This window comes from Lithobates pipiens, unplaced genomic scaffold, assembly GCF_037356315.1.
Source record: "Lithobates pipiens isolate NorthernLeopardFrog02 unplaced genomic scaffold, aLitPip1_a1.2 Scaffold_8, whole genome shotgun sequence".
NCBI lineage: Eukaryota > Metazoa > Chordata > Amphibia > Anura > Ranidae > Lithobates > Lithobates pipiens.
The window spans coordinates 460,035,023-460,051,236 of NW_027507903.1; the positions used below are offsets into that span (position 1 = coordinate 460,035,023).

A 16,214-nucleotide genomic window follows, 5' to 3' on the forward strand; every position below is an offset into this window, starting at 1 on the left:
TAACATGGTTCTTCTTTAAATTCTCTTCACTATAGAAACAGTAAAGCTTACATTGTAGATGCCATTTCACTCCAAAAACAGTTCCACTTAAAAACCTACTCATTATTTTTGTTCCGCTGACTTAAATTTCACCAGGAAACTACGTTGCCGTCGGTAACATGACCCCTGTCATTGACGTGTGGGACCTCGATCTGGTTGACTGCTTGGAGCCTGTGTTCACCCTGGGAAGCAAACAAATTAAAAAGAAGAAAAAGAAAGGGAAGAAGGTAATTTTCTAAGAATAGGTTTCTTTTTCCAGATATAACCCATCATGGGCCAGTTACATCCCGCGGTTAATGGAAGAGAATTGCCATATCGCCAATAAATGCCAATGTGGTTACTGTAGTTGATGAGAAACAGATTGGAGGAAAGTGTCAAGCCGTGCAGCAGTGTTTGGTTATTTATACGTTGCTGAATTTACTGGGATGGGGGATTATAAGACCATCAATTGCTACACAGGGAAATGGTCTTTAGTGAGCAATCTGGGCTCATCAGAAATTCTAATATTTTGGGGATTTTATTTTGTTCTGACCTTCAAGAATATAAACTTATTTATTTTCAATATATTGTCTTTGTTTCAGATTCTTATGGGGACTTGTATAATAAAGCAGAGAGCAATGTGCAAATTGTTGTAAGCCACAAGTGTTTTAGTATTTTTTGTATTCGGACTGCTCCAAAGTGAGGAAAGTTGAACTTTGGCTATTGGCTTCTGCAGTTAGCACACCTCATACCTCTTAGCATTGCTATATTGAGAACCAATACCAGACAATTCTTTTTCTTGCTTCCCTATTGGGAACTGAAGTAAACGATAAATAATAACTATTATTATCATCTATGTATTAATCGTCTAGTCCCTATAGATTAGTCTATTAAAACTCTGAGCGCATGCTACTGTTAATATCACAATAATGCAAAGTTAGCAATGAAACCAAACACACGGTTTAAGATTAATCAAATATCATTTATTTCCCAAGGAAATACGAAAGCTTTCTGTATAGATCAGCTAAACACATTCAAAGCTTGTTATAACAAAAGGTGTGCAAAGTCTAATGCCCTGTACATACGGTCGGACATTTTGATGACCATATCCACCTGATTTTTTCCGACGGATTTTGGCCCAAACTTGTCTTGCATACACATGGTCACTCAAAGTTGTCGGAAAATCTAATCGTTCAGAACGAGGTGACGTAAAACACATACGACGGGACTCTAAAGAGGCCAGTAGCCAATAGCTTTCGTCTCGTAATTTATTCTGAGCATGCGTGGCACTTTGTGTGTTGGAATTGTCTACACACAAATTTTTTTTTGTCGGAATTTCCGACACACAAAGTTTGAGATCTGGATCTAAAATTTTCCGACAACAAAATCCGATCGTTTAAATTTTAGATCCAGATCTCAAACTTTGTGTGTCGGAAATTTCGACAAAAAAAAAATCAGATGGAGCCCCACACATGATCAGAATTTCCGACAACACAATCCAATCGCACATTTTCTGTTGGAAAGTCTGACCATGTGTACAGGGCATTACAGTATGTTTTATTTTAAAAGAAGCCACAGCCTGGATGGAAAAGCCTGTTCATTTCCAGCATGCTGTAGAAAACTATCTTTGTTCTCTGTGTGGAGGTCTCTCTGTAGAGGACTAACATGCCCCCCGATGTGTCAAAGCTAGGGCTCTCCATTCAACAGGGAGGATGAGCTTTGCTGATTACAGAGCCATATGTTTGGCTCAGGGGTATGTTTCATCAGTGCTAGATTTATAAAGGGGGCAAAAGGGGCAAATTTCACCCAAAAGTATGAGATTGGCTGAAATTGGGACAGGCGTGGCCCTGGGATGGAATGCTGCCAGAATGACAAAGCAAGAGAGTAGGGCGCCCCCGAACTGTAAATGACAGGGGCCCCTCAGGGTCTAAATCCAGCACTGTGCTTCATACATTGTCAGAAACCACTATCTCCACACAAAGAGCAAAGATCCTTCTCTGCAGCATGCTGGCAGGGGATTGGCTTTTTTTTTCAGGCTGCTGCTGTTTTCTAAAGAAAACGTACTAACTTTAGATACTTTGTATTGACCTAGAATGTATTTAGCTGGTTTTAAAGTTGGCTTCCCTGTTTTATTAAATAGTTAACCTGTAATCATTTCATACATTTTTTATCTTATATATGTACTTTATTTAGATTAAATGTCCATTATACATGATTAGGTTTATAAGAAGAACCAGGCCTTCCCTGAGAGGGGGATTAAGATTCACCATGGGTATCGATGTTTATTAAATGTATTCTCATGTCGTTGGATATAATTTAGGATTCGTTGGTTTCTAATTTTTAAAAGTTTTTTTTTTTTTTTTTTTTAGTCTTTGACGATCATTAGCAAAATAAATAGACATTAGCATGGCTCTTCTCACTGTGTTAGTGCCAACTCTTTTCTTTTTAAACTTTTTAAGACTAAAGTGTTGATATATTATTAAGTATAAGTCTTTTTGTTGGGTACAAATTTGGCTTGTTATGGCAGTATATGTTCTAGACGCTGAGCACAAACTTCAAATAAGCAACATCTCCACATGCATGCTTGTAGTTAGTACTGAGATAAGTGTTCTAAATCCTTTTGCTTGAAAAGTAAGTAGACACCACTATGATTGTGTTCATAGGGAGCCTCATCAGAGGGAACGCAGGAAGGTCATTCAGATGCAGTTCTAGATCTCTCATGGAACAGGCAAATCAGGTAAATGGCTGCTGAATGTGTTGCATCTTTATTGGTCTTTTTTATTTTTTTAATAATGTACTTTACTATTGCAGACAGATTGATGGCTATATATACCAGCAGCAACTGGTATAATGGAATACGCTATGTGATTTTTGATTAGCTGACAACTGTAATGAGCCCTAAAATGATGTTTAGACACTGACACATGTCTCCGCATGAATTCTGTGATTTTGTTCATAGGTATTGCTGGAGTTGTACCATAGAATAAAAGAGGAAAAACTGTTCTTGGGTCTCTTTAGGGGAAAGAGCAGAAGAAGGGATTAACGAGTGTTATGCATGTTTAAAGAGTGCTAAACTCCTCCTACTTCGTTGTTTGTTTCCACCTCCCATATTGTTATGCTTTGCCTATGTATACAGTTAAAGTATAGGAAGGTTATTGTATATTCAATAACCACCACCTCAGACAGTTCACTTCAGACAGTTCAGCATCAGGTAAAGCCCTCTGCACAATAAAGGGACAGTCTCACTCATGCTGTTTTCCCCTGAACCGTCTCCATCAAGTTTTTGTACTAGTACATCCACAAGGCAGGCTCAAAAGATTCTACTCAAATCTGTTTACGATACCAAAGCTTAGTGGGGGGTATTAATCCTATTCTGGATTTAAAGGAGTTGTAAAGGCAGGTTTTTTATCTTAATGTATTCTATGCATTAGGATACAAAGCCTTCTGTGTGTAGCCGCTTCCCCAGCACCCCCTAAAACTTGAGCCCCCTCTCTGTCCAGCGATGTTCACGAGTCCCTCGGCCATTTCGGACTCTCCCTCCAGGTTGGCTGAGACACAGCAGCAGTGCCATTGCTCCCACGGCTGTCAATCAAAGTCAATCAAAGTCAATTAGCCAATTAGGAAAGAGAGGGGGTGGGGCCAAATGGCATCTTCGTGTCTAAATGGACACACGGAGCTGAAGCTCGAATCGGTGCCCCCATAGCAAGCTGCTTGCTGTGGGGGCACTCGACAGGAGGGAGGGGCCAGGAGAGCCGAAGAGAGACCCGAGAAGAGGATCCTGGCTGCTCTGTGCAACTCCACTGCACAGAGGAGGTAGGTATAACATGTTTGAAATAAAAAGGAGACTTTAAAATCCCTCAACAGATTTCAAATTCCAAATTTTTGCATTGGTTCTGCAAGGTTGGTAATGACTCTGAGACAAGGGGAATGCACAGCATCCATGGACGTCCAAGATGCCTACCTGTATGTTTCCATTTACCCATCTCACCAGCATTTATGCGATTCGCAGTGGCAGACAACTTCCAGTTTGTCACATTTGCCCTTTGTATATCCCTTGTCTATTCCAGAATGTTCACATTGGTCTTGGCACCTCTGCCTGTCCATCTCAGAACTCAGGCCTAGATATATTTTACATAACACATCTATATTACTTTCTTCTGAAGGACTCCTGTCCTTTCCAGCTGTCAGAAAATGTCCAAAGGACAATTCAGATGTTCTAGGCCACTTGATGTTCAATTTCAACAAATCTGCTCTCTAGTTTTCACTTTACCCGAAAGCAAAAATGCCTTTCTCCCGCAAAATAAAATTATTTCTCTAAGAGCCTATGCACAAGAATTGGGATCCAAGGGACACCTGACATTCTCCATGAGAGTTCTAGGCCTAAATATAGTTTCCTTTTGATGAAGTACCATTTTCTCATTTCCATTCAAGAATTCACCAACTCCAAATCTTGTCTACCTGGAAAAAGCAGGCTCCTTCTTTCAATTTACCCATGCTCCTGTCCAGCTAAGCAAGGAATTCTCTATCTTGGTAGATCACCACCTCAGCCCTAACAGTGGAGAAGTCCTTTTTTCCCTATTATGACAACAACCATCAAGGGGGCATTAGGAGTCTGGCTGCCTTGAAGGAAGCAAGCCAGATGACCTTCAAGGCATACCGCTTTAAGATGAATGCAATTTTGACTTGCCTGTAAATCTTATATCCTGGAGTACCTCTAAAGCTTTTCCAGTGTCCACGTACCTGAAGGTACGTCTCTGTAACCTATTGGGTATGAATACTCTGCCTGTTTCCTCTGCTGTATTCCCAAGACATGGAATTTACAGGTGAATCAAAATTCCTTTTTTTTTTTCTTGTGGAGAAGAGTTGGATCTAAACTGCACTTTTGAAAACTCCCCCTGCCCTGAAATGCTTTTAAAAGTATGGGCCAAGCACAGATTAACAAGAAAAAAAAATCTGAGACTTGCTTTCTAAGAAAATAAAAATGCCTGGCAAGGTAAATAAATATAACATATAATATTCACTGCATGGAGACTAAGATACCTGCTTTACAGCCAGTGCTTCATTGTGGTTCATCTATAGGTTAAAGGTCGCAGGTATTGCCTGATAAGTAGTTGCATCAAGCATAAACTATTAATCATTCAGTAGCTTTTACTTCCAATATATTTATATTACTACCCGCTGAAAGCACTTATTTAATTCTGACTGATGGCTTGTCTGCTTGTGCTTTTTTACAATCCATTAAGACACATTTCATGCAATTTGCTTGATGAAAAGCACATTTTAAATCCGTGGCTGACGGGAGAAAATAATCTGCTTTTTAATACCCTCCCTTTTATTCCAGGAAATGTTTATTATAATTATTGTGTTTTGTTGGAATGCTATTTTTCTTTCTTGCATTATAGCGTTTGATCTTAAATCTGTGTGTCTTCAATGGTACTGTACATGTCTGGCTTTTAAACATAGGCTTACTGTCACCATAGCAGCCCATGCAACTACTGGGAGCCAATATGATATAGGAACACATGGCTTGATTTTGTGCTTTGCATGGCTGCTTAATGGCAACAGCAGTTCTGAAACCTAATATGACTAGGTTGGTACAGACTATGATAACTTTGTACATCGTTCAGCTATTCTTGAATGAATGAATGAATGAATAATTTGTATAGCGCTCAAAGCGAACTGAATCGCATCAAGGCAAATTCTTGCATCCTAATATAAAGCTCTTGCAGGTTTCATTATAGGGCACTGGCAGTCAGACTGTTTTTCAGCAAGATTTTTTTGTTGCTCAGAATAATTTGTCAAGCAGATTGTCCGATAATAACCTTGAAGATTTTTACAATAGGTTCACACTACAGAATCAAAAATGTATAAAAGCTTGGCTTAAGGATATACTCCTCTGCCATATACTTTAAAAATCATTACATAGAAGGAACTTCCAGTGGAAATTTAAGCAAATGAAAACAAAGCTTGTTTTGCTATAAAATTAAACATTATATTTTTTAGCAGGGGCCCTAGAGAATAAAATGGTAGGTTTAGAAATTTATGTCACACGGAATTTGCTGATGATGTTTCGCCGAGTAAATAGATACCTAACATGTCATGCTTTAAATTTTCTCACACTCAGAAAATATCACCAAACTACAGTATTTAAAAATCTCATTGGCGACCCTTTCAAAGCCTTTACAGCAGTGATTCTCAACCAGGGTTCCGTGGAACCCTAGGGTTCCTCCAGAGGTAGCTAGGGGTTCCTTCAGCATTGGGCAATTTCTGCCTCTCAGATAACGTCCCACTCACACCATTGATCTTTTTAGATATCTGTAAAGAGGTAATTCTTCCCAATGACCACAAGTGTGAGGACCTTTCTTCCCACTGACCATCACACTAATGTATCATGAGTTGTAGATTTCAAATTTTTAGCAGGGGTTCCCCCGAGAACGGAGAACTATTTCAAGGGTTCCTCTGTGTTGAAAAGGTTGAGAAAGGCTGCTTTACAGTTTACCGGTGGTAGAATTATTGCTTGCTTTTCTGACATTCGTGGCAATACCTCACATATGTAGTGCAATCACCGTTTACATATGTGTGAGGGACCAATTTCTGCAACCATGGTGGGCTAGGGGTGATTTAGAAATGTTTGTTTATTTTTTTACATTGTTTCTTTACATTTTTTTTTTTATCCCTTTTATTGCTGTCACAGGGAATGTAAACATCGATTGTGACCGCAATAGGCAGTGATAGGTACTCTTTATGCAGAAAGATCTGCGGTCTATTAGACCCCAGATGTCTCCTCTGCCCTTAAAAGCATATGATCACACAAAGATGAGTGTGATCAAATGCTTTCAAGATATAAAAATGTCACTGCTTACATTTGGAACAGGACCTGACGACAGTATTATTCCAGTCCTCCAATGGCTCCATGGTAATTGGGCAGAACGGCCTGTTTCAGGTTCTCTGGTAAGATGGAGATCCCGGAGAGGTGGTGGGGCCTAGGGTGACCACTCCCACCACCTGTAAAAGCCATCCAGCAGCTAATTAGTCTCTTTTATTGCTCTTGCATAAAAGCCAATCGCCTCCTGTAAAATGCAATACCGGGAAGATGCCTGTAGCTGCAGGCATCATCCCGGTATACTACTTGAAAGCTGCAACATACATACATGTATTGCAGTCTTCAAGTGGCTAAATAATAACAAATGCATACTTATTAATTCACAATACAAAATCGCAAAAGACATGCATCTATTTTTTTTTTTTTTTAATAAATAGCCAATTATGGTTTTATTGATTTATTTTTTATTTAGTTTTCACATGCTGAGATTTCCACTGGAAGTTCCCTCTTTGTAATGATTTTTGGAGTATATAGCAGAGGAGTAGAGCCTTGGCCAAGCTTTTATACATTTTTGAAAATGATGTACAAGTACTGCGTTACCCTCGCCCAATATCTGTGTTTATATATTTATTGGGTGAGGTTAATGCAATGTATTTGAAAACTGTATGTAATGGTGCTTTTATGGATTTGCCTGTTTGGTCTTAGTTTAGCTTTGAAGTGTTTTAACCTTTGCCCTGGACTCTTTCAGGTTTGTAGGCATTGCTTTTTATTTCTTGCAAAATCCCCACATTTCTATGTGTTAATTTTTTGGTCTTCCCAAACTAAGCTTTGCATATTTTTCATGGTATAACAACCCCGTATATCCCCTGTACTAACGATCATTTTTTTTCTTTCTATTTGTCTAGAAATGTTCTGGCCAGTGCCTCTGCAGATAACACAGTTCTTCTCTGGGATATGTCCCTGGGTAAACCAGCTGCCAACCTTACAATGCACACAGACAAGGTACAAGAGACACACACAGCTTATTATGGCTGGTTATGTTTTCTCACTCCGTTACCATTTATTTAGACAAAGATTTCAGCATGAGATTATACTTGAATTCAATGTAATTTATGCATGTTTATTTACCTGTAAAAGCCTCCGCTGTTTAGATTCCCCTATATTCCTGAGTTTGCTTCTGGGCTTCGCCATCAAGTGGCCCTCCACTGTATTCCCTTTTCTCTTTCCCCAGCAGGTACATACAATAATGGCTTATGCGGTAAGGTGAGCAGGGTCAGACAGTAATTAGACACTGCTAGAAGTGGATAAGGTTCTAAACATACAAGGAAAGAGGGGCTCTTCTAGGGTATTACCTCTTCTGGAGCTGTCTCGTTTTCTAGCAAGTTCAGAGATGCATTGAAGGAGAATGGTGAAGATTTTAAAGTGGTAGTAAAATTTAAAAATGTTTTACCTTAATGTATTCCCTGTATTAAGGTAAAAACTGTTTACATGTTAGCATTGCCCCCATCATCCCATATTTATACTTGCCCTCACTTCGGCGCTGTGCCCTTCTGTAGGGGCTCTCCCCGCTCTCAGACTTTACTGAGGCAGCTGGAGCTATTGACTCCTGTTGCTGACAGTCAAATCCTGTGACGAGGGAGCGGCGTCGAGCCACACTGTCTGTTAATGGCTGCAGGCGGCATGGTTCAGGATCGAGCCTGCAGATGTGCCACCATAGGAAGCTGCTTCCTTTGGTGGCACACTCAGAAGATGTGGAGCCAGGGGACACCAAAAGAGGATTGAGGCTGCTCTGTGCAGTTCTATTGAACAGAGCAGGCAAGTATAACATGCTTATGCTTATTAACATGCTTGTCATTTAAAACAAAAACATTCTATACAATCACTTTAAGCAATTAATGAAAGTTCAACAGTTAACACTTTTCAACTTTTATAGCGGCTTCCTTTTTTGGGGGGAAAAGGGGCTTAAACTGTATAAAAAAGTTGAATTTTTGGTTTGTATAACCCCCCTTAACTGTCACTTTTTTTGGTCTGATTGGTTTGCATATAAATACTGAAAAAAATATGAATAAAGACATTTGATCTAAAAATGATTTCATATACTAAATATTATCATCAAAAGTAATAACCCCTCATTACTAGCCTTTAAGCAAGAACAGTGGGACCCCTTTTCATTTAGTGGCGGATGTCTTTTTTTTTTTTTTTTTTTTTTTTTAACGGCACTACTACTTTGTCCATTCATGGCAATGTAAAATTATTCTCTGATGCCTTCATTATATTTTGTCTCAGGCTAATTCATTTTTATCTTGTAGGTACAAACTTTACAATTCCATCCCTTCGAGCCACAGACACTTCTATCTGGCTCCTTTGATAAGTAAGTAAATCTGATCTGAAAGGACATCTTTCATGACAATTAAGCCCTGGGGGCAGAGTAAAACTCGTTAGGGTATGGCATAGATTGAGGCTGTTTACAGAATACATGACCTGTTGAGCTGGAGGTGCAACATCCACTAGTTGCCATGCGTGTACGTAAATCATCTGTTTTTTTTTTTAAACACTGAAAATCTTACACCGATAACATATTTCAACATCACAGCAAAAAGACCTCACAGCCACCACTTACGTCCGTATTCCTCAGCAAACTGCACCAAAAATAATAATAATAAAAAAAAATGTTAATGGACTACTACAGATATTCTAGAATATACAATGAAAGTAAAAACCACTGTAAGCAACCAGTTTGCATAAAGAACTATTTATTTTACAAAATTTAAAAACACTGATATATCAAATAATAATGTACAGCGCTAATTAATACCCCCCCCCCCCCAAAATGTTTACAATCCAAATTACGCAAGTCAGTCAATCTTGTAAAATAAATTAAATTCATTAATGCAATATATGCGTAAAGATGTTTTTTTGTGATCCATATCATTCCTAAATATTCAGTGAATTAAGCAAACTGAAAACAAAATCTGTGAAAAAAATACAGTGAAAACATAAGGAAAAAAATGGTGACTCAAGTTTATTTATCTTCTGTGACCAGTACGCTTTGTATTGTATTCTTCTATACATGAGCCAGTAAGCATCTCTTTCAACACCACCATACTCATGTAGCCAATTCTAAGTTACAAAATGTCTGATAAAGACCACAGGATATTACAAGAAAGCTGCTCCACACATCCACTCTCAAAGGCAACCCAAGGATATCGCTCCTGATCTTGTTTGCTCATATGCAGCAGGTCAGCTCCATTGCACATAATATGGCTTACATAGTTAGTGTGTGTGTGTGTGTGTATGTATATGTATGTATGTATGTATATGTATATATATATATATATATATATATATATATAATATACAATAGTAAAGGGCTGGGGAAAAAAATCGAGTTGAGAGGTCAAGTCGATTCAAATTTTCAGCTAATTTTTTTTTGTTTTTTTTCCCACCAGGACCAGCGCTGACACCGCGCCGGTCCTGCGGAGCTGCGAGCAGGAGTTTTTAGGCGAGGCCACGGCTTTGGCCTAGTCCGCAAGGCTGGATGCCGCGGTCTTGGCCAAAGCTGCGGCCTCGCCTAAAAACTCCTGCCTGCAGCTCCCCAGGACCAGCACTGACACCTCGTCGGTTCTGAGGAGCTGCGTGCAGGAGTTTTTAGGTGAGGCTGCAGCTTTGGCCTAGTCCACGAGGGCGGACACCGCGGTCTAAGCCAAAGCGGCGGCCTCGACCTAAAAACTCCTGCCTGCAGCTGCCCAGGACCGGCGGGCAGGAGTTTTTAGGTGAGGCTACGGCTTAGGGGCATGGATTATGGGTGCATCGTCCCTGCGCCCTGTATGGATGGACCGCCACTGTATATACCATTAATTTCATACATTGTTTGTGTCGCCGACAGAATATAGCTATGCATTATTCTCATGCAAATAAATTCTCCCTGGTGAAATGTAAAATATATAGAGAGAACTCTCAAAGTGGATTGTGTATTCACGGTGCTACATGTCTTTATACCCTTCTGGGGTAGGAAGACCACTCTCTACTCCAAGGGAATTATATAAAGCAAACCATGTTACCCTATTAGTGTCAGCAGGATTACAAAAGAAAATGTACTTTGGTGACCCACAAGAGAAGTATGGCCAAAAAACTTTGGCCATACATCTCACATCTCTTTAAGGCTGGGTTCACACTGCTGCGGGGGGAGATCCGGATGTGATTCGCACCGCAAATCACATCCGATCTCCGTAGCGATGCGAGTACAGCCATACAGATAGTATGGCTGAATTCACATCGGTCCCGCAGCAAACTCGCACGGGACCCTTTTTTTGGTCCGCAACAGAATCGGATCGCATGGGGGTTCACACCATGCGATCCGATTCCTGTGCAAGTCGGCAGATCGCACTGCGATATGCGGACGGATCTGGGGGTGTCATTAACATATCATTGACACTCCCAGCCGTCCGCATAGGGCAGTGTGAACTGCCGGCGGGAGTAATGCGATGCGGGAAAACGCCGCAGGATTCGCGGCGTTCCTGCATCGCAGCGGTGTGAACCCGGCCTTAAAGCTGAACTCTGACATATCTAAAAGACACAAATGAATGCGGTGCTGTCATTATTAATAATCATTGAATGTATTTATTAAATGCCAGCAATGTAAATGCCTAAGTTTGACCTGATATCAGTCTTGCAGTACCTGTATAGCAGTGCTGGAGTGTTAGAGGAAGAAGCAGCACAAGGAGCCAATAAGTTCATCTGCTGACCATAAGCATGCTGATAGGAGCAGAAGTCAGAGTGACGGGGGGGGGGCTCATCACTGTGCTACTTCTCCATACACTGTCCAGTTACAGGCTGGGGCAGGTCCACGACAACCTGGGCACAGAGGAAGTGGTTTGAATGATGTTTGCTAATAAGAATAGTTTTGTGTTTAGATACATTTTAAATACCTGGAGCAAGGAGCCAGGTGTAAGTGAAGTATTAGGGCCCGCTCACACAACACGCATGTTTTGCGTGCATTGCGTTAGAGAGCCTATTTACCAAGCTGCATGCCATATTTTAATTAACACAGTGCACAGATCATTTACATCTGTGAGCGGTGGTGCATTACAGCACATGGGCACTGCAGTGTGTTGGGGTGCTCTTTAAAATAAATTGCACTGCAGTACACCCCTTACTGTGCGTTGTGGTAAAACTCTTGTTTGTAGTGCATTAACAGAATGCACCCATATAAATAGCCCCTCAGGGTGTTCTGAACATTGATACAAAATACAACACAAATTGCTGAATGTTCACCTTAGCGCCCTCTATATAGGACACCACTTTAAAATGAGCGTCAGTTTGTGTCGAGCTCTGTCTGTAAATTCCACTTTAGTGCATATTTATTTCATCTTTGGAAACTCATCCATTTTTCAATGATAACCAAAGGCAAAATTGCTATCAATACAACGATAGGTTCCATAAATAGCCCTAGCCATCTGTTAATTTTGCTGGATGGACCTTGATTGCAATTTTCAGGATGTGACTTCTCTGTCACTGAGTGCGCTGACAGCGTGAACCGCTGCTCGCCTGGGACCTTGTCTACCTCGGCAGCAGATGGGCCCGTGCTGTTGTTGTTAGAACATTTATCTAGTACGGCCTGTCTCTTGGTGGAATGTGAATTTTATTTCCCGCTGAATGGTGTAATAAATCAGGCTGTGCTCTGTCCCGTGTCACATGGAGCACAGAGGTGTCGGATCTGAAATGCGTAGTGCACACTCTCTAGTCTGATTTTTGCGCTCAGTGCTAAAAAAAAGTCTGCATTTTCTAAACTTGTGTTGTTGTGGAATTTTCATTTTGAAGATTTTTTTTTTCCATCCTTTAAGGGGAAGCTGTGGAGTAGATTTAGTAAACCCTTGCCTGTGTCCTAGGACAATCTCAAGCTGTTATCGCATGTGATCACAGCTTGAGAGATCACGCCCATATACCAGTGGACGTGATTAGCTAGCATCCTCACATTGCTTTCAATGGGGCTGCCTACTCACAGGTAATCACAGGAACCCCCTGGGGGCTGGGGTTCTCATGTGTAATTGTCGGCAGGGTGCATTCGCAAGTGTGACTGCACCCTTAGACCCATTGCATATGTCTGCATTTTAGATGCAGGAAAAGCTTAGACAAATTTAGGCATGAGTCACACATTATACATGCATTACCATTCATCTGTAGTAGCTTATTGCTGGAAACTACACTGACAATGCAGCAAGCGAGAATTTGTTTAATGCACCAAACTGATATGTTGAAGTGGGAAATGGATCCTATGTTGCCAACAAGTATAAGCACAAAAATCTTTCTATATACAGTACATGCAAGTTTGATGTAAATGTTCAGGGTGGGGTTGTGCTATGAAAGCATTTGGATGGTAATATCCATCCTAGCCAATTTTCTCCATAAATTACAAATCATGTCCAGGCACCCTGGTTTTCCTCAGACCAAGCTTGGCCAAGGGGGGTGATGGAGGTACCTTTCGAAGCTGAACTCTAGGCGTAGGCATATACAAGGAAAGCAGCTCTTTAGTCCTCAATACATTGTTAAATGTACTATATGTTTTAAATGTAAATGGTGTAGGCACCTGAATCTGACCTGGTTATCTGCTTCTTGCAGTCCCTGTGCAGCAGGATTGGAGTATTAGTAGAAGCAGCAGCACAAGGTGTCACATTTTTCATATGCTGACAAGACGCATGCTGCTCGGAGGAGAAAACAGAGTGATGGAAAAATTAGGTCAATACGGTGCTTGTTCTCCTTTCATTGTCCAGCAGTAATGAGCTTAGGTGGGTTCAGACACAACTCCAAACCGGCCTGAGCTATTCCACCCGGTAGTTGTCAAAGCTGACAGCCTATCATAGGCAGTGGAGGCTTTTCCCTCCTACAGCTGCAAGTATACACACACCTTGCATTTGCACTGCTACTGGGCGTGGAATGCCTCCACTGTTTATTATTGGCTATTGGCATTGACAGATTCCTGATGGGATAGCTCAGGCAGTTTCAGGGGCATGTGCAAAAATGGCTAAACTCATCCCTAATGTCCAGTTTGAGGATGGAGCTGGTCCAGGATAACCTGGGCTCAGGGGAAGGGGGTTGTATGCTTCTGGCCATTAGACTAAAGACATCTAGTAGCAGAAAAAGTTCTTTGGGTGAAAATCTCTGGATTTTAAGTGAATATTGCAGCAAAAACTGGTCTTGTTTTATATTTTAAAAGGCTATTTCTTTCTTTCTGTTTTTTTTTTTTTATTGAAGTTCTGCTTTAAACACTAAAAACATTCCCTAATCTGACTGTGTAAGCAGCCAGATGCAGGGAACAGTCTTCAATGTCTGTAGACAAAATTAAACTGAACATTGGCTGTGGATATTCAAGTATTTACATATACTCAACAATATATAAGGCATGCCATACTTTATACATTTTTTTTTTTTTTCGTTGAGATTGAACGGGAAAAAAAAAAAGTGCTGATTCCACATGCACACATTTGAGGTGGATGGGGGGGATCACTCCCGCTGAGCTATTGTATTCTGACAGTGGGACACAATGATCAGTGTTGCCACCTATTGCCAGTGGCACTGATCGTTCAAGAAAAACCTGACTGGGTAGCTGTACAGATGTTGATCAATCGACTTCTGTACAACCTGGGTGCCCATACATGGATTGACATTTGTTGAGTCTTTGCTGAACCAGCTGAATTCCGATTTTGTGTATGGCTGGCTCTAGGCACCATTTCTGATCACCTTCTGCACTATACCTGGAGTTCAAGTTTGAAGAAGTGCTCTAGCTTGTCTCCATTGTTCTGTACATGTAGCACAGATCAGATCTGCAGCACCCTCCTATCAGACCCATCTCTACTCTGTCTCATCTGCTGGGTGTTAACAGGGCCGTCTTTAATATTGATTGGACCATGGGCAAAATTTTTTGTTGCCCCCCCCCATGCAGTTTCTCTCTCCACCTGCTTTTATAATAAAAAGTAGCAATACTCAAAATCAGTTTACTGAATCAGATTAGACAGCGAATGTGTTTGGTTGCCAATGGTTACAGTGTATCACTACCACTCACTGACTGGTTGCTAGAGGTTACAGCACATAATTTCTGCTTGTTGATTGGCTGCTAGAGATTACTGTACATCAATACTGCTCATTGATTGGTTGCTATAGGTTACTGCCCATCATTGCTGCTTACTGATTGGTTGCTAGAGGTTACAGCACATCATCTCCTCACCCATTAATAGACATTAAACTCCCAGGTATCCTAGGACTCTCTGGCTCAGTGGCAGTGCAGTGCAGACTTTCAAGCATGCCCCTTCACCCCCCAGTGGGCAGCATTAAGTATTGGTGGATATGACCTCGGGGGCATGATCTACATATGAATACCGCCTCTATTTACATATTAATGTCATCACTATTTACATGTCAATGTTGGTATTTACATGTAAACACAGAATCTGCAGGTGAGTCATCTGTACACAACAATAGGGCAGAGCTGGGCAGCATTAGTAGCAGCACTTCACACTGAGATATTGGTACACAGCACAGGACTAAATCCTCAAGGAACAATGGAATTTAAACTGGGATAGTTGGCAAGTATGACAACAATGACAGGGCCCAGGGCAGCTGCCCCTTTTGCCCTGCCTTAAAAACGGCCCTGGGTGTTAAGTAGCACTACTTTGACATCCTTTATATGCCGTTGTGGATATATTCCAGTCAGTCTGTGTAGCTGAAGCACTTTCATTTTAAGGCCTCGTGCAAACGGCTTTAATTGACTCAACGAACACCCAAACTCTTGATGTGCCTAAACATGTGAAAAACTCAGCTTTAGGCACGTTTTTATAAGCTGCTTTTTTTTCATTCCGGGAGCAAAGGTGTCCAGGGGAGAAAAAAATGTTGGGTGTTCATGAGCTCTAAAAGACGACCACCAGCAAGTTTTTAGTATACAGAAATCCTTCTGAAGGGTTAAATAATATTGAAAAATATATATTTCAGTGCAATTTTCTGTTCTTTACTTCTCAGATCAGTAATATTGTATGACTGCAGAAGTCCTCAGGAAAACCACAGAACATGGCGATTTAGCGGAGAGGTCGAGAGAGTGGCGTGGAATCATTTTTCTCCGAGAAACTTTTTAGTAAGCATATTTTTTTTTTCGTTTTCTTTAGTGCACACATGTACACCGTATTTGCTCAGATGTGACACACTGGTATTTCCTATATTATGGTACTATCCAGATCTGTTAATAAAATGTGCAAAACTTTGAAACTGTTAAACACGAAGTTTTAATCTGCTTTTACTTTGTCTCCCGGAGCAGCTGCAGCATTGGGAACATGTTAATGTTCCACCTTAAAAAATGGAAAAAATTCACTTTTTTGAATTACAAAAA

General features: G+C 40.7%; 1 protein-coding gene across 1 annotated transcript in view; it reads left to right on the plus strand.

Annotated features, from left to right (window-relative positions):
- Nucleotides 1–16,214, plus strand: part of PWP1 (PWP1 homolog, endonuclein) — a 103,916-nt gene that overhangs the window by 57,675 nt on the left and 30,027 nt on the right. The window contains exons 7-11 of the mRNA XM_077468484.1: nt 136–266; nt 2,682–2,755; nt 7,747–7,843; nt 9,151–9,212; nt 15,851–15,962. Of these exons, the coding sequence (XP_077324610.1) occupies nt 136–266; nt 2,682–2,755; nt 7,747–7,843; nt 9,151–9,212; nt 15,851–15,962 (476 nt within the window). The remainder of the gene's footprint in view (nt 1–135; nt 267–2,681; nt 2,756–7,746; nt 7,844–9,150; nt 9,213–15,850; nt 15,963–16,214) is intronic.